At 38.0% G+C, this 18,641-nt stretch overlaps 1 protein-coding gene across 1 annotated transcript in view; it reads right to left on the bottom strand.

The window, feature by feature from the left end:
* Window positions 1–18,274, bottom strand: part of COL25A1 (collagen type XXV alpha 1 chain) — a 568,912-nt gene extending 550,638 nt beyond the window's left edge. The window contains exons 1-2 of the mRNA XM_072623878.1: window positions 17,159–18,274; window positions 16,057–16,126 (exon numbers count right to left, since the gene is read on the bottom strand). Coding sequence (XP_072479979.1) covers window positions 16,057–16,126; window positions 17,159–17,452 — 364 coding nt within the window. The 5' untranslated portion in view covers window positions 17,453–18,274. The remainder of the gene's footprint in view (window positions 1–16,056; window positions 16,127–17,158) is intronic.
* Between the last annotated feature and the right edge of the window lie 367 nt (window positions 18,275–18,641).

Here is an 18,641-nt window from a genome sequence, read left to right as displayed (position 1 = left end):
ACCTCTGACCCAAGCTCTTCTTTCCTTTGTTCCCCTTCTTTATTCCTTTGTCACCTCTCAGAGTTTTTCCTGTGGCAACTGCCCTGATCCCTAATCGAATATTTGACCAAAACATTTAGGATTTCATTTTTTAAAATTGACATTTTGACCTATAATCCTCAGCTCCAATGATTAGTGACCAACATATTTAAGAAGTAGCACTTAAAATAGCTGAGACTCAACAGATGCAAGACATTGGAAGCTTCTTAATTATCTTGTTGGTGTATTCTGAGTTAACACATAAAAAAAAACATGTCAATCCCATGTATTTTCAACAGTGAAAGCAAATGCACTTTTCGTGGCTATTCTAAACATTTAACTTGGATTGTACCCCAAAGGCCTCATTCCTCACACATACTTAGAAAAACTAAACACTACATTCAAAAAGTGCTCTCAAAAAAAACAGCTCAAAAAACACCAAATATATATGTATGGAAGAGAAATCTTAGGGAGAGACTGAGAAGCATTATAGAAAAAAAGGGTTGGACTTAGAGGTTCAAAGTCCTGATTCCAACATTTAACCTCCAATTTAACTTAGCTGGAATTTTCTTTCCTCCTCTGTAAAATGGAAGAAAATAATCTTTCATTGCCCATCACCTGGGAGGCTGGGAAGCTAATGTTTCTAGCATCATCCATGGAAGCTGAGGCCAGAACGAACTTTGAGAATCGTCAAGTCCAGTCCCCTTTATTAACAAATGAGGAAACTGAGACCAAGAAAAGAAAAATAATTTGCCCAAGTACATACAAGTATTAAGTAACAGAGACCTTGGGATATGAGCTGAGGTCTTCTCCAAATTGAATATTCATTCCAGTATTTCATTTCACTGTGTAAATGTGTGCTATTATTATTGTTATAAATTTAGAAGAGTTGCTTTCCCCATAGACATAATCTCTCTATGCCAAAATCTATCCATTAGTTAAAATAGCTATGTCAATTTGTTGTTCAGTCTTTTTAGTTTTGTCTATCTCTTCATGACCCTATTTGGGGTATTCTTGGCAAAAATTCTGGACTGGGTTACCATTCCCTTCTCCAGCTCATTTTATAAATGAGGAAACTGAAGCAAACAGGGTTAAGTTCACACAGTCAGTGTCTGAGGCCAGATTTGAACTCACAAAGATGAGTCCTCCTGACTCCAAGCCTTGGCCGTCTATCCAATGCATCACCTTGCTGCTCCCTTATGTCAATACTCAATAAGCATTTATAAAGGATCTGCTACATGCCAGGCCCTGTGCTAAGCATTCATATAACACTGAGTAATAATTGTCAAGTTTTCAGTCTAGATCTTTATGTTAGTGGGAAAACTATCCTATACTATAAAATGTCCAGAAATTAACATGAAAGGTTCAATTTGTTGAATTACAGGAAATTCAAGAAAAATGAATAAAAAATTAAAAAGGAAAAGAGCTTTCTTCTTGGAGTCCCTAAAGAGTCAATAATTCAGACATGAATAGCATGTATTCTGCATTTTAAAGGAAAACATGGACACTTCACAATGGTCAATAACCCTACACAGTCTCCATGTCTTTGTATGATTCTGTTGCCCTACCCAGCAATTTAAAGTAGCTGTGCCATCACTTCTGCCAAGGGACTTCCCCCCATTAGCTGGTGACTACAGCAAAGAGCCTGACAGATAACAACATAAGTTCATTCTGAAGGGAGTCACAAGGAAGTCTTTCCTTTCTCCTTCAGAAGCAGCTTGATTCCAGCACGCATTTAGGTGGCTTCCATGACTTTTTGTGTGTATTTCATTCATCTTAGCCAAAGATTTGAAAAAGGAAAAGATACACATTTTTTCCTTTTGCTCTTTAAAGACATGTAAAATCAACGCTTGCCTGTGCTTTTCACCAATTCCTTTCAACCGTTTTTCACAAACAAAAAACATGGACTTCTTTTCAATAGCCCAGTTTTTCACCTAGACTGTACCATTTCACAGAAAGAATGGTTTCAACAAGTAAACTGTAAAGAAAAGAGTATTTCCAATCTACTGAGCCACCATTCCACCACACAAAAATCACCCTCAGAAGCAAGCACCCAAAAGTGATGGCGGATGGCTACATTATTGTTCATACTGCAGCAATGTCAATCACCTTCCTCACGAAGAAAGTGGAATTAAAGAAAAAGAAAAAATAGCTAAAGGAGAAAGCTGAGATACAGACTGAAAATTGCCATAAAAATATAGTATTGATTTGAAAACAGCTTAGTTAGGAACCATTTTTTCTTAAAATACTGCTCTATGAAAGGGTGTGAGGTGATACAATGAAATATCCAAGAGATAAAGGAGAAAACGAACTAGGTGGCAAAGTGAATAGAGGGCTAGGCCTGGAATCAGGAAGCTTCATCTTCTTGTGAGTTCAAATTCAACCTCAGACCTTTACTAGCTGTGTGACCCTGGGCAAGTCCCTTACTCCTGTTTGCCTCAATTTCCTCATCTGTAAAATGAACTAGAGAAGGAAATGGCAAACCACTCCAGATCTTCACCAAGAAAACCCCAAATGGGGTCATGAAGAGTCAGACACAACTGAAAATGACTAAAACAAGAACAAAACTACCTCTGCATTATCCACAAAATCATTAAATCTCAGAGTAGGAAGGGCCCTCAAAGCCTAGCTAGTCTAACTCGGAGCTACACCGGAATTCCCTTCTCCAGGATCCCTTAAAGACTTGAAAACTTCCCCAGGATCTCATTACTTCCCAAACCAGCCTGTTCTCCTTCTGGACAGCTCTGGTTGCTAGGAAGTTGTTTCTTATTTCAAGTCTAAATCTGCCTCTCTATAACTTCCACCCACAACTTATAATTCTGCCTTATAGAACTTGATCCTTTATCCACAGAGCAATCCTTCAGATATTTCAAGGTAGATATCATGTCCTCCATAAATTTTCTCTTTTCTAAGCTGAACAAGGTCAATTCCTTCAAACAGTCCTTATATAGCATGATTTTAAGACCCTTCACTCCCTAAAAATGCTTTTTTTTTTTTAATCAAATAAATGTCCTCCCTGAAAATGGCACCCAGAACAAAACACAGTACACAAGTTGTGCTGGAACCAGGTTAAAGAATACCTCCCTAGTCCTGGAAACTGTTTCTCAATGCCACTTAAGAGGACATGGACTTTCTTTAGGGGGTGAGTGCACTACGTCATATTGTTGATTCATATTAAGCTTTCAAAGCAATAAAAGTGAAATTCTTTGATCATGCAATAAATTTTTCCAGCATTCTTTTCACTGTCATTCATATCTTCTTCCATGACTTAACTGTGACCAATAAAGTGATTATCAATTATTAATATTCACTATTAATAATTACTTATGAAGTATTTTAATTAGGATTTTTAAGATATTTTCCACTGCTTAACTGCAACCCAATAAAGACATGATGCCTTATTAATAATTACTTCTGAAGAATTTTAATTTTAATAATCAATTTGTCCATTACTCCTTCTTATAATGCACCAGGAGACAATATCTATTTTCACTGTCCTGGGAATCACTATGTGAGGATATTCTCTATTTGTCCACCTCCATGCATGTCAGCACTTTTTTACCTTGAGTCAAATGATGGGATTTCAACAAGAAATTTTTAAAGGGAAGAATAAATAAAAGTGTAATGTTTCTAAGGAGATAGTAATCACTGAAAACTCTTCAACAAGCCCATCCTGTCATATTTTCATTGACATTATTGTCAACAAACATTCACTGAATGTGTACTATGGGCAGGTCACTGTACCAGGTGCTGTCCTAGAGAGACTACTAATTTAGAGTGGTAGATCTGGATTCCCAAACCATTTTCTCTTGAATGACGGTACATTCACAAAACCTCAACCAGTTCCTAGTAGTGACACTCTTATTTTGGAAGAAAAAAAATGAAACCTTCCCAGAAAGTTTTATCTGCAATTGGGAAGCAGACACACTCTACCTTATTTTTAAAAGGGTTCAAGACAAAAAGATTTTTGTTTAGATGAAATGCTAAGCTTTCCAATTTAACATATACATAATATACATTTTGTATATTATATATAACATTATAAGATATATGATTTTACACACACACACACACACACACACACACACACACATATATATATATATATATATATATATATATATATAAAATCACATTCCTGCTGAGAATCTATCGAATTAATATATGAACATTAACAATCCACCAAGGCATTCTATATAGGATAATACAAATAACAAGAATCTACTGATAATTTTGAGTACTTCCTTCCAAAAAAAAAAGCAAAAGATTCTGTCAGAGTTTATAGGGTTGAACTCCTAATTTTACAGATGAAGAAACTGAGATACAAAGCACTGAAGTGACTAATGAAAGTGCAGGATTCAAACCCATGTCCTCTGATTCCAAACCCTCTTTCTCCTACACACCACCTCCCCTGAACAAAACTTTGGCACATGCCTACCATAAGAACCATCAACCTTTTTTCATAAAGGTATTGAATATAATTCGGAATCTCTTTAAAGATGAACCAGAATTTCCCAATACCAGTGGTCTTATACTTAAAATAATGAGTCTGCTTTTTTGTATGTGGCTTATGGAAATCAGTATGATTACTTTGCAGCCATATCACATACTTCCATGCAGTCCTGATCTATTTCTGGGGCCCTTGGGACCATCCATTGAAATAAAATTCCTAGAAGAGTCCTAGAAAAAATTTCTCCATAGCCCCCCAAATAAGTTCAAAATAAAAGAGAATGAGGTAAGAGATGAGACGCGTTGCTTGGTCATTTTAATTCTAATGTCTCAGAGAAGATATGACAAGAAAATACTTGCCCCATTTCTTTGTTGAAGCTAGAGAACAATGCATGTAATTTTAGATTTTTCAGATGTTTGGATTAGTTCTATAGAAATGTTACGTTTCCTCTTTTTTATTCTTTGTTCTAAAGGATGGCTCTCTGAAAACAGGAAAGGGACAGAATACATTGGAAAATATAGATGATATAAAAGCAAAAAATATTAATAAAATGTACATTATTTTTAAAATGTAATTCCAAAATCTGATAGAACAAAAACCATAAGACTATGTTTTAAAAGATTTGTTCCTGAGATAGAGATTTGATTTTCCTACAAAGGAATCCTGGGAAATTTCCTGTCCAATTAATCTCTGAAGTAGCAAAAAAGAAACACTTTTATTGATGACTAGTTGCCACTAAGAATATATATTCTTGATTCCCTTGTAGGTAACTCCAGCATTATAGATGAAAGTGTCCACCAACCCTGGAATTTTCTCTATGTGATGGTAAAGAGACAAAAATTTGAGGACTTTTAAAAAAATTCTTTCTTCCTCCTTTTTGTTCTACTAGAATGAGGCATAGTTTAGGATAGGAAAGATGTTATAGCCTTATATTTCCAAATCTATGAACTCTTTAGGAAAGAGAATCTTCCCCTCCTCTTCCAACAAATCACACACACACACACACACACACACACACACACACACACCACCTAAGCGATTATCATATACCACTCTTATCACTTTTATCAGAATTTCATCTGCTACACTTGACTAGAACTCATAATTCATCTATTTAGTCTAAATAAGAAAATTATGGCTATAAAAAATTCTGATGACAGTCACATCCATAGAAGAGTGTCACGTAAAAAGATGCATGAGATCTAATAAGTTTATCTCAATAATAAAACAAAATAAAATTCATTCTCTGCATTAATGAAAATGAGATGCTATGGCCTCCATTCACTGATCACATTACGTATAAGATGAAACCTAGCCCCTTCTTACTTTTGCAGGCTTCTCATTCTTTACTAGGCTCCACACATTCCATGATCGAGACTCACTGGCCTGTTTTCTATTCTTCAGAAATGACTCTCAATCACTGTTTCTGATAGACTTAGTCCTTCACAGCAATGCAAGGACACAAAACATTCCCCAAGGACTCTTGAGGCAAAATGCCTTTCACATCCAGAGAAAAAACTATGGAATCAGAACACAGAATGAAGCAGACTATTTTCTCTTGTGTTATGCTTTGTTTTGGGTTGGTTTTTCTCATGATTTCTCCCATTCATTTTAATTCTTCTATGCAACATGACTAATGTAAAAAATGTGTTTAATAAGAATGTATGTGTAGAACCCATATAAGATTGCATGTCGTCTTGGGGAGGGAGGGAAAAAGAAAGGGGAGAAAATTTAAGACACAGAAGTGATTGTTGAAAATTGAAAACAAATAAATTAATTAAATTTTTTAAAAATGATGCTTCATCTCCTGACTCTTTGCCTTTGTAATGGCTGTCCCTATAGATGGAATGCTCTCCTTTCCTATTTTTGCCTCTTAGGTTTCCTATCTTCTTTCAAGACTCTACTTAAATCTTACCTTCTGCATGAGATCTTTCCTGCTGACTCCAGCTGCTCACAGGTTGTGTTTGTCCTTTGTTCTCAAAGAGGACCATGACATCAAGACGATGACATGACTTGCACTTGACTTTGATTTGAGTGAGAGAGGGTTGTTCAAGGTCACCAGCCTCACTTTCTCCTCCAGAGCCATCTGGCTCCAGTGGCCTTATATTCATCAGGATGACTGGAGATGGCCCAAGATGCAATGGGAGACCCTTGCCATTTTAGGCTAAGGTCTTATCACGTTCTCACTTTGAATGAGATAGACTCCAGCTGCTAGGACCTTCTCTGAGATCACCTTCCATCTTCTCTGTATTATCTTATATTTATCTAGTTATGTATATATTATCTCCCCTAGGAAATGATGAGCAGGATGATTTCAGAAAAACCTACAAAGACTTACATGAACTAATGCTGAGTGAAATGAGCAGAACCAGGAGAACATTGTACACTGTAACAGCTACATTGTACTATGACCAACTTTTATAGACTTAGCTCTTCTCAGCAATACAATACATGTTATCTCCTCTATAGAATATATATTCCTTGAGAGCAGGATTTGTTTTCACCTTTCTTGTATTTCCCAGTGCTTACTAGAGTACAGGGCAGACAGTACACACTTAGGAAACACTTCTTGGGTGAATGGTTACCAGACTGAGAGAAAACGTACCACATACTGGGGGCTGTTGACTTAGCTTAAGTTCAGGCTCAGACATTCTTTAGCTTTGTGACCTGTGGCTAATTATTTCACCAGTCTGGGTCTCAGCTTTTTCCTCCACAGGAAGAGGGAAGTATACTAGGTAATTATCAGGTTTCGCACCTCTGAACTCAAATATTCTATGATGCTCAAATAGATAGTAAATTGAACAAAAATAACTTCAAGCTACTTAAGAGTTATTCTTTTTGAGCCTGGCACTTTTGTAGTACATGCTAGAACACAGCTAACCCTAGAAGATCCAATCAAGCCAAGAAGATGAGCCTAGCATCAGGGTGCTACCTGAGGACCAGCATTTATGAGTGTGGTGACCCTTGTCACCAGAGGATTGGTTACTAGGTGATCAATTCTTTGGATCCCAGAAGCTGACGAAGCCCTTATCCTAGAATATGAAAGAGTTGGGATCTTCACTGGAAAGTGCTACAGTATCTCAAAAGCAATACATGCCAGTCGTGAGGAAGAGAAAGGGATATAAAAATGAGAAAGGGGTTTGGGAAAATGTGACCTCCTGATCCCTATCTTTCTAGTGCATCTTTCTAACTGTAAACAAAAAGGATTCAGACAAAATCTGGTAGGGGTATGAACAGGAAGGAATAAGAAACCAAAAGGGGGTCAAAAAGAAGAATATTAGTTGTGACTGCCTCATACCTATCAGACTGGCTAATGTGACAGAAAAGGAAAATGACAAATTCTGGAGAGGAGGTGAAAAAATAGGAACACTAATGCATTGTTGGTGGAATGGTGAACTGGTCCAACAATTCTGGACAACAGGTTGGAACTATACCAAAAATGCTATAAAACTGCATTGTCTTTGGTCCAGCAATATCACTCCTAGGTTTGTATCACAAAGAGGTCAAAGAAAAAAGAAAAGGACCTATGTGTACCAAAATATTTATAGCAACTCTTTTTGTAGTGGCAAAGAATCAGAAATTGAGGGGATGCCCAATAAGTGGGAATGACTGAACAAGTTGTAGTATATGGTTGTAATGGAATAGTCTTATGCTATAAGAAATGAGGAAAAGGATGGTTTCTGAAAAACTTGGGAAGACCTAAATGAACTGACATGAAGGGAAGTGAGCAGGACCAGATCATTATTCACAGTAATAGCAACATTGTAGCAATGATCAACTGGGAAAGACTTGCCTTCTCTGATCAGTACAATCAATACAATACAATCAAGACAGTTCTGAAAGACTCATGATGAAAAACGCTACCCACCTCCAGAGAGAGAACTGATGGACTTTGAGTGCAAATTAATGTATAATTTTATTCTTTTTCTTGAGTTTATTTTTTTGTGACCTGGCCAATAGAGAAATAAGCTTTGCATGATTTCACATGTATAATTGATATTATATTTCTTGCCTTCATAGTGGGTGGGGGAAGGGCTGGAGGGATGGAGAGAATTTGGAAGGCAAAAAAATTTTTTTTAAATACTAAAAATAAATAATGATTTTCTAAACAAACTAACAAAAAAATGCCAGTGTTTTATGTTTAATCCTGGAGGTCAGGGAGCCAATGGAACTTATTGAAAAAGGAAGTGATAAAAAAAAAAAAAACAGTTGTGCTATTCTGAAAGAAGCAAAATTCTCTGCCTTATGGTCACAGTTGAAAGACCAAAGCTGAAAGACGGTGAAAAAGAAGGTGTCTGCCACCTGGTGGCAGTCACTCAACAAACCCTGTCCTCTGAATTACTTCAATGTGTACAAGTACATAGAAATACATATTTATCATACAAGACAGATTCTATACATACATAATAAGTATGTTATGTATATAATGTACATGATACATATGCATAATGTGTACACAAATAAGTTCAAATTTACTTAACATACACACATATGTGTACTCTGTGTGTATGTACACACATACACACACACACACATCTCATAGACCAACCATTCATTTGGAGGTAATATCAAAACATTCTATTTTAATTCTTCCAGGATTTCCATTTCTCTATGTATCTTATTCTTTTTTGTATTTTCCTATTTTTAAAATGCAAATCAAAGTCTTGGTAATGAAAAGTCACTTAAAGAAAATCTTGTGTTCCTGAATTCAAATGGGGGGGAGGGAGGGGGCGGGGAAGGATTGTGTATTAGGAAAAAATAAACAACAGTACAGAACTGAATTCATTTCGTCACCCAAAAAGGTTCTGTGATATTTCTCTGTTCAGTGGGTACCTGCTAGGCTCTAGATCACAGCTATAAGTGAGACATCCATGGTTTTTCCATTCTCCATATCATTCAAGTCACCAGAAGTTATGCTTATTAACTGGTAGGTTAAGATTAAAACCTTTAGAATCATTTTTGGATGTTTTCCACTAAATAAAATTTGAATCGATGTTATCTTGATATTTATCCAGTGGGCAGTTCTCCTTGGGAGGTAACACCCCTTTGGATAGCCAAACATAACTGTTTCTAGGTGATTTTCCTCACTAGTATCCCCTATGGGCTTGGTTATTCATTTTCTAGATCCTACAGAAGATGGGGACACCCTCCCTTCATCCCGAAATTAATGGGAAAATCTAGAGATCAAATACTGTTAACATGGTTTTTCAGTACAGTTGGTCTGCCACAGTCACCAGCCCAATGGCTAGACAGCACTTTTACATCTATGTATTCTATAAATGAACTAGAAAGAACAACAAACTAAAACAGGTTTCTTTTTCCCCTCTTAAATAAGACCAGCCTAATGGAATAACAAAATTACTAAGATAACAAAGAGAAAATAGAGTTTCAAGGAGTAACCTCCTAATAAGAAGCAGAAAAGAGTAAAAAAGAAGCTAAGAAAAATAAAGACTGCTCAGAAGCAATTTGTCCCAGTTCCCCTGGGTGACAGGGCATTTTGCCAGCTGTCACTGCTAGACTGGTTGAAAATGTTATGCCAAAACTGGTATGCTCGTTAGGTTAGAAGCAATTTAGCAAGAATGTTATAGGGCAGTCAGATTTCAAGAGGAAAGGAATGCCTGTTATTGTCATTTAAATAATATTTACTGAATTTTTAACTTGCTTTCTTTCAACAAACTGTTTCTGGCTGTTCATTGCCATCACACAACTGAAAATCTTAACATTAATATCCCCCTTGCTTGACACAATCTTTCCATTCATTGTGTGGTTAGTTTAAAAAAAATGTATGGCGTAAGTAGAAAACCATGTTCATGGGAAGCTCAAGTTTTATAAGATAAAGTAAAACATATTTAATGCAAGATCATTAAAAGTTCCTCACATATGATGGAGAGGATGCACACCCTTAAAATTAAGAAGTAATGTGTTTTTCACCCCTAAAATGAGGAAGGGCTATGGAGTGTTCAACACAAGGGACTAAAGCACTCAGATTTAGCACATTCAAATGTGTTCCCTCAATTACATAGAAATATTCTCTCTTTATGTATAGTAGTTTTCCTAGAATTAGAAGTTCCTTGAAAGTTATCTGGTGAATCCTCCTACCTTTGGCCAAACTTCCTCTAAACCCTTCCAAGCATATGGTTATCTACATTATGATTTTATTTTAAAGCAAGGAAACAAGTGTCTACAAGTCCCTGAGAGAAAGCTCTTCCTCACAACTAATGCAAATACCACTCACTCCACTCAGTGGAGACATTTGATGATGTTCAGTCTTTTTTCAGTGAGGTCCAACTCTTCTTGACCTCATTTGAGGTTTTCTTGGCCAAGATACTAGAGTGGTTTGCTATTTCCTCCTCCAGCTTCTTTTACAGATGAGGAAACTGAGGCACATAGGGTTAAGTCAAACAACTGGTAAGTGTTTGAGGTCAGATTTGAATTGATGAAGATAAGTCTGCCTGATTTCAAACCCAGAGTTCTATCTACCTAAGCTGCCCTGCAGTGGGGACCTAGAACAAGTCTATAGAAAGAACAGTAACTGTGGAGTAGATTTTGTTTGTATCTATTTATTTGCCTGTTGCTTACCCCCACATTGGAAGCTCTTTGAAGGCAGGGGCTGGTTTTTGCTTTTCTGAGTAGACTCAGATTTAATGTAGTACCTGGCACATAATAAATGCTTATCAAATGAATAAATGCATGCAAGTAGGTGTTTAATGAATGTTTGTTGACATGACCTCAAGTAAGGTACCCAACATCTCTGGCTTCCGTGTCCTCATCTCTGAAACAAAAAATTAGACTAGTTGCTTTTTGGGGTCCCTTCCAGATCTAAATCCATTAGCCAATTAATCATCTTCAACAGACTACGTATGTATTAAAAAACATTCACTAAGTTATCACTGATTATATTCTCCCAAGCTAAAAACCTCCTCCAAGTCAAAAATCTCAACTTCTATTGTCATTGTTTATGTTTTTACAAAACAGGCACAATAGGTAGAAAAGCCAGGGCTTGCAGAAAGGACGGAAGAAGGGAAAAAAGAAAGGAAAGAAAAAAAGAAGAGAAGGAAGGAAAAAGAGAAGAAAGGAAAGAAAAAAGAAGACAAGGAAGAAAGAGGAAAAGAAAGAAAAAAAAAATTTCACAGTGCCTAAAGAATTTAAACTCTCTGAGGGCAGATGCAATCATTTTGTATTATTGTTATCATCAGACCCCAACAGAGTAGATGCTTAATAAATGTTTGTTAAATTTAATCAAATCTGGGAATCTTTGTTCAGTAGTGACAGGGAAAAAGTATTGGAATATGATATTTTCACTTCCATATAAAGAGGGGAATCCAGGACCATTTACATTAAGGAATTAGCAGTTCTAGCAGATAGGGACCTAGCCCCCCAAAATCTTCAAGAGCTGGGTTCAAGTCAGGAAAACCTAAGTTCAAGGCTAGCCATTGACACATGCTGGCTGTATGATCCTATACGAATCATTTAACTTCTCAATGTCCCTATTAACTCTAAGGCTCATAAATTGCAGGTTACCCAGCTCCTTTAGAGATGGAATTGAGAAGAGAGAAGAGGGAGGGGAAGAAAACAAACATTGCCTATACCAGTGAATTCACAAGTCCTTGCTGCCCCCCACACCAAAAAAAAAGTAGGGTAGTCAAATAAGGTAAAGTAATTCAGTGACTGATCCTTGCTATACTATTCGTTTCAAATTTAAAAAATTACCCTTCATCACAAACTAAGTTATCTCTATCAACACTACATAAATAAGGTAATACTATTTTTTATAAAACAAAAAAGAATCAATCAAAATCAATCAATCAATCAATCAAAAAACATCAATAACCTCTAAGGATTCACTGAGATGGAAGAGGAAAAAAGGTCATCAAACACAGTTTCTTAATTTTTACAAATGAGGAAAATGAGACTCAGAGAATTGAAATGACTTCTTGTTATATAGTACTAATTGTAGCAGTGATCAATCATAATGTTCTTGGTAGAATGAAGACTCTGGCCCAGGTTTCCTTACATCACACCCACTACATCATACCTCCTGCCTAACTTTTCTATCCAAGCAAAAACACCAGTGATGGAGCTATTTCCAGGGAAGGCACAGAAAGGCTTGTGCTCCAAATGGTGTTTGGGCAGCTGGCTAGCTCCCAGCCTGCTGATGCCAGAGGTCCTTATCAGCTGGCACAGCAATGCCTTCCTGGCAGTGCACCTGGTGAATGCATATCTCATGCAGGACATCGGAGAATGCTGAGCAAAAGTCCAGAAGAGGAATTCTTACAGCTGTAGCAAGGAGCCTATATGCACTCTTCTATGAGGGCTAAGTGCTGCAGATGCCAAGCCACGGAAGCCGACTGCCTTTCCATGGCTCGGCTCCTGCTAAATCAAACATTCTGCTGAACAGAGCTTCAGTTTGTATGGGTTTTGTTTTTTTTTTTTAAAGCAAGCATTTGGTGATGGGGAGGGGAGGGGTAATTATTCCTGAGCTCAAGAAAGTCAATGAGAAAATAAGTCAGATGGTTAAGCTACTCCTTTTTATAAATCATATTTGGTATCTGGAAAGAGGGACAGATTTACACCTCTTAACTATAAAGTTCTTGAGAACCACTGTTGTTTCATGACCAAACCCCAAATATGCCTAGCTGGTTAGTCTGTTTCATTCTTGACCTAAGAGGCCAAAGGCAGTTTAGCTGTCAATTAGGCAAAAATCCTTCAGGAGATCAATTTTGACATCTGCAAGGAACTAACTTTCATCTATACATTCAAAAGGAAATTCCAACTAGCAACACCCTTAGCTGGGGAAGGTTCTATAAATGTTTGTTGTTCTGCTGTGTTTTGTTTTTAAATTAATCCTGGCAGACTTGTCAGATTTGTCTCAGCCTCTCCTGTACAAATTCTGCTGGGTTTGAAGGCTTTCAGAAATAATTCCAAATGAAGACAAATAAAATAACGCTATTTCTGGCAGGTCAGAGCTCTTTGCTTTTTTGGCTGTTGGGTTAAAGACAGGAACTCATATCATACTGACCAACAAAGAGAAATTGGGAAATAATAACGCAGTCAATGGGCAATCAGGGTTAGATCCAAACAATCTTGGAAGCACTGTATCACCTTTCTAATCCTCTTGTCCAGCCTACTCCTCATTAACCATAATTAATATTAACCCAATTTTCCTGGGTGACATCTCAACATTTTTTTTGTTTTTGTTGATGTTGATGATACCTATATTTTCAGCACAATGGGAAAAAAATGCAGAAAATAACTCAGAAGCCAGAAGTCTAATCAAAACTAAAATTCCATTTATGGTAAGCAAAGTGAGTTATAAGGAAAAATGCACATTGTCTAAGTTTGAATTCCAAGTTTGACTGTGTTTTTGCGTTTTTGGTGGAGTTGGACTTTTTTTTAACTTGGTAGAGAATGGCCCCATTCTGATTTTACAGCTTAAGTCTGTTTGATGCAGTGTATTGCAATGTGTAGCTCCAGATGTTTGCCTCCCAGGTCTATAAAGGTAAAAACTGATGTAATGTGGAGCTCTAGTGGTAGCTTGAAAGCAAGGCTTCAAAAACTGGCAATGAATAGCAAACACAAAGCAGAGATCCTTGTTCCTTGAAAATGAATGACCATTTATCAAAAATACTGTGGCCATCCATTTATTCAGTTAACAAATGTTAAGTAAGAAAGTTGTTCACTTTGCTGTCTCAGGATGACATAATATAAACTCAAAACTGAACAGCCTTCCTCATGTATTTCTATCTTTAGAACTATGTCCTAAGCTTCAATATCTATTCCATAGTAAGCCATGAGAAATATGAATAGTTTTGGAGAAAGCAAAGATTCAATTGGGATCGCCATGTCCTCAATTTTAAAACGTTGTCATTGCACATTTTTAAAAAACTAATTAATAAAGCTATTCTTACAGGAATGTTCTATACTTTTCACATGGCTCCTAGGATTCCTAAACACAGAAAGAGCTGAACTGTAAGTAGTATGATCAGTAAAGTCCTATACCAACTGTCACCGGGAATTTCAGTAATCCCTCTAGGCTGATGAGTTTGTTGTGAATTAATCCCTGTACTAAGAAAATGCCTTCCTTGAATATCTGACTTCTGAAGTCTACCCCAACATAAAATAACTATGATTGGTTGACAAAGTCCAGTCTTAACTCTTTGTTTTTCAATGAAGAAAGGCTTCATTTTTAAAGACAGATCCATGCTTTTCCTAATCGGTGAAGCATTTGAGAAACCCAACCACAAAATTTTAAGAATCATCATGGTGAATGGGAAATTCCACTGGATTTGGACTTAGTTTTGATCCTACATCTTTTCCTTACAACCTGTGTGCTCTTTGGCAAGTCACTCAATTTCACTCACCCATGGTTTCCTCATTTGTCCAATAAGAAGACTAGACTAGAATTCCTATGGTATTTTTCAGTTCTAAAGCCTCTGTTTTATGTCACTTCCCCAGAATATGTTGGAATTAAACATCAAAAAATGAATGATTAAAATTTTCAGCTTTTGAAAGTCAAAATAAGTAATTATTAGAAAGATGGTAACTTAGAATATGGAAAAATCTGAGAAATAATTTTTCTCTCCCTGCAGGTGATCAGTCTCAAAGGACCTAGAGACTCTAGAAGGTGTGAAAGATTGAATTTTGCATGACTAATGAAGAATGAAATGCTTTTGAATGAATGCATTAGCATGCCTCTTTTAAAGGTGCAAAAACAAGTCCTCTGGGACTCATGAATGGTTTATATCAGTAGGTCTCCACTAGAATTTTCCCAAGGGCCACATTCATGTGTATGAAGCAGTTAAGAGGGCCAAAAATATCTCCACAGTCTAGGAAGTCTATTGCAAATTAACACTGTGTTGTTACTTCACTTAACATTGCTGGTCCTTTGCTTCATTATTCCTCCTACCTTTTCACTGTACTAAACCTAGATCTCTTTCTACAGAACTATAGGGAACAGAAGAGTTATAGACACAGAAAACCAGGAAGTCACAGGAGAATGATGTCAACCTCTAAAACACCTTCTCTTAGCCATACATTTGGAAAGCAGTGGCTTTTAACGGAGAGCCACAAGACACAAAACTGACCTCTATTTTAGTCCTGTATCATGACTGTACCTTAGAATAGAGACAGGAAACCATTCTCAACAAAAAAAGTGGGGTGAAAACTGAGGGAAAGTGGCCTAAAATGTAACACCCTAACAAAATGGGAAAGAAATGGAAAGTTGTGTTGATTTATCTTTAGCTGCTGGTAAATAAGAAATCTGAAGAAAAAAAAAACCTATCCCCATTTTCATTAAACTAGTTAATGCACTTGAAGAATATTTTTCAATGGAATTTATATTTGTGCATCAGCTTGCCTATATTTACTTTGAAGATTATTTTTGTCTCCTCTACTTTCTCACAGTGAACTTAGATATACCACACAATATACCTGGGACTTTGATTCTCTTGATTAGGACATATTCATTTTGCTAAACAACTGGTTCTGCATTCTTGATCATTATTAATAAAACAGCTATAGTTTACAGACAGGAGAGTTTTCTTTTATCTTCTGATACAAAGAAAAATTGTTAAATAGTTTCATTTTACCTGCTGGACAGTTACACTCTAGAGGTGATTCTCTGGCGATTCTTACTTTAGCCAAATGCTCATAGGATTTCTGTAGGGGAAAGAAGAGGTATTAACAATAGCTTAACAGTTCTTTTATGAATAGAATTATTTGACCGCCCATTGGGCTTAAGGGGGATTTGCCACTATTTGATAGCCTGCATAACTAACAGTTAACTTCTGTACTTGGACTTCTGTCAAGAAGTAACAGTAACCCAGCCCTAAAAAAAGAAAATGACAATTGAAATGTTATCAAGGCTGCTGGACTTGTAGAACATCGGTCTTATCCCCTTCCCCCATCTCAAGCAAGTGCAGTCCACAGAACCTGGCACCAAGATGTTGCAGATCTCTGTGAAAAACACATGATGAAGAAATAGGCAATATTTTCTGTCTGAAGGTCAACTGCTCTGAGGTGTTTAGCAGCAGAGTGCTGAGGACTAAGACTCTCTCTATTGCAGAGAACAAATCCAGGTCCCAGAAAACCTCCCAACAAGGTTCTGAAACCAACCTCAGCTATAGTAGCCGTAAACTGGAAGTTGATTTTTTTTTTTTAAATACCAGCTTAAAGGTTTCTGCAGTCACAAAACTCCCCACTACTAGGACACTTAAAAAAATACAAACACATTTGTTTATTTTTTCTTTAAGAGCACTAAGCATAAGACATTCGGCATATTTTATGGTTTAACCATGAGATTTCCTTTTTTAAAGGAAATATTAACATGTTAAGACCTAAACCTTTCCTGGACTGAATTGTCATTGGAATGTACAGATATAATATCTGAATGGAATGGCTCCCATGGATGTGGGAGAAGAGAAAAGCATTTTAGTCTGAATGACTAAATCAAAAGGCAAGAACCAACCATAAGCACTTTCAGACTCCCCTCCCACGCTTACCCATGCATACATTAGCTCCGGTGACTGAATGAACCACAGATACTTATATACATAACGTTACACACTAAGATTTCTAAACTAGGTACTGCCTTGACAAACGCACACCCGTATACATGTTATATGGTAGCAGGAGCTAGGCGCACACCCCGTAAGATGTTACACCCCCGCACCACCCAGGCTTCCACCACACCTGAGCCAAAAGTCGTTCCATTTTCTCTTGCATCATTGTTTCCAGTCGATCCAAGGAAGCTGGTAAAAGCTGATTAGGAAGATCCCCTTTGGCTGCCTCGATGGCCGAGATCCTTGCCTGCAGGTCGCTGGTTTTCACCCCCAGGTAGAGGCAGGCAATCACACACATCGCAGACACCACGGCCGGCAGCAAGGAGCAAGGGGCCAAAGTCCTGGGGCAGCATTGCCCTGCAGAAGAGCTGGGCTTCTCGGCTCCATGGGGTCCTCCCTTCCCTACCTGATTCTTCCCCAGCATGATGGTGGGGGTTTTTTGTCCGTCTGATTATTCACTCGGACCTCGGCGAATAATTTGAAAATAAGAGAAAGAGGAAAAAAATAAAATAAAAGGGCAAAGGGTGGGTTCCGTCAAAGTTCAAGTCGAGTTTGGAGCTCTAGTTTGCTGAACCACAGAGGCAGCGAGAGGAGAATAAATGGTCCTCGGCTCAGATGGTCTCAGAGCCCAGAAACTGCATCCTCCTTCCAGCTTACCCCACCCAGCAGCGGGCCAAAAGCACCCTCAGCCCCGGCAGGAGGGGGCTTCGGCGGGAGGAAAAATTCTAAAGGAGATCCAGTGCCCCCGGACCTCTGGGTCCACTGCGAGTGGCCACAGTGTCCCCAGAGTGGTCAGCAGAGCGGCTGGCCACCGGGGACTGCAGGAGTCCCGGCGCCTGTGGAGCGAGGAGTGCCTCAAAGTGACCCGGCGCTAGCTCGTATCCGATATTGACCAGCCTGACCTGTTGCGAGGCTTTTTCTAAATTATTTTTTTTTATTAATTGGCTTTTTTGTTGTTTTCAACACACGCTGGGCTGTGTGTTTTCCTACGCTGTTTCAGCTCAAGGCAAAAAAAAAAAAAGAGAGAGAGAAGGGGAAAAAAAGTGGAGAAGAAAGGATGGGGAGAAGGAAAATGCAAAAGACAAGTAAAATAAAATCAGAAATAAAATAAAATCAGGGTAGCAAAAAGGAGAGGAGGGTGGATAAGGAAAAAAGGGAAATGACCCCCCAAAAACGAACACCAGTCCTGAGACTGAAGGAGCTGCTACCCGACTGTATCTGCAGCTCGCTGTGTGTGAGCCTTAAATATCTTTCAGAGTGTGTGTGTGTGTGTGTGTGTGTGTGTGTGTGTGTGTGTGTGTGTGTGTGTGCGTGTGCGCGCGCGCTAGAACCACAGAACGCCCCCCTTCACTAAACTCCCTCTATACGGTACCCCAGCAGTGGCCGCTGCTGTTGCGCTGCTGCTGAGCGCTAATTCTCACTCCCCCGACACCCCCCCACACTCAGCGGAACCTCCACTTCATTAGCATAATTTATTCACCTTTGCCTGGTGCACCCGCCCTCTCCCCCCACTGCCTCCCCACCAGCCTTAGAGACCTCCCCGAAGTTGGGGGAAACGGTAAGAAGGCGGTCTGTGTGTTAGCATAATGTATGCAAATATACCGAGCGGCTAT

The sequence above is a fragment of the Notamacropus eugenii genome, chromosome 7, assembly GCF_028372415.1.
Source record: "Notamacropus eugenii isolate mMacEug1 chromosome 7, mMacEug1.pri_v2, whole genome shotgun sequence".
NCBI lineage: Eukaryota > Metazoa > Chordata > Mammalia > Diprotodontia > Macropodidae > Notamacropus > Notamacropus eugenii.
Note: the sequence above shows the minus strand (reverse complement) of the source record. Positions and strands in the feature narration are given on the sequence as shown.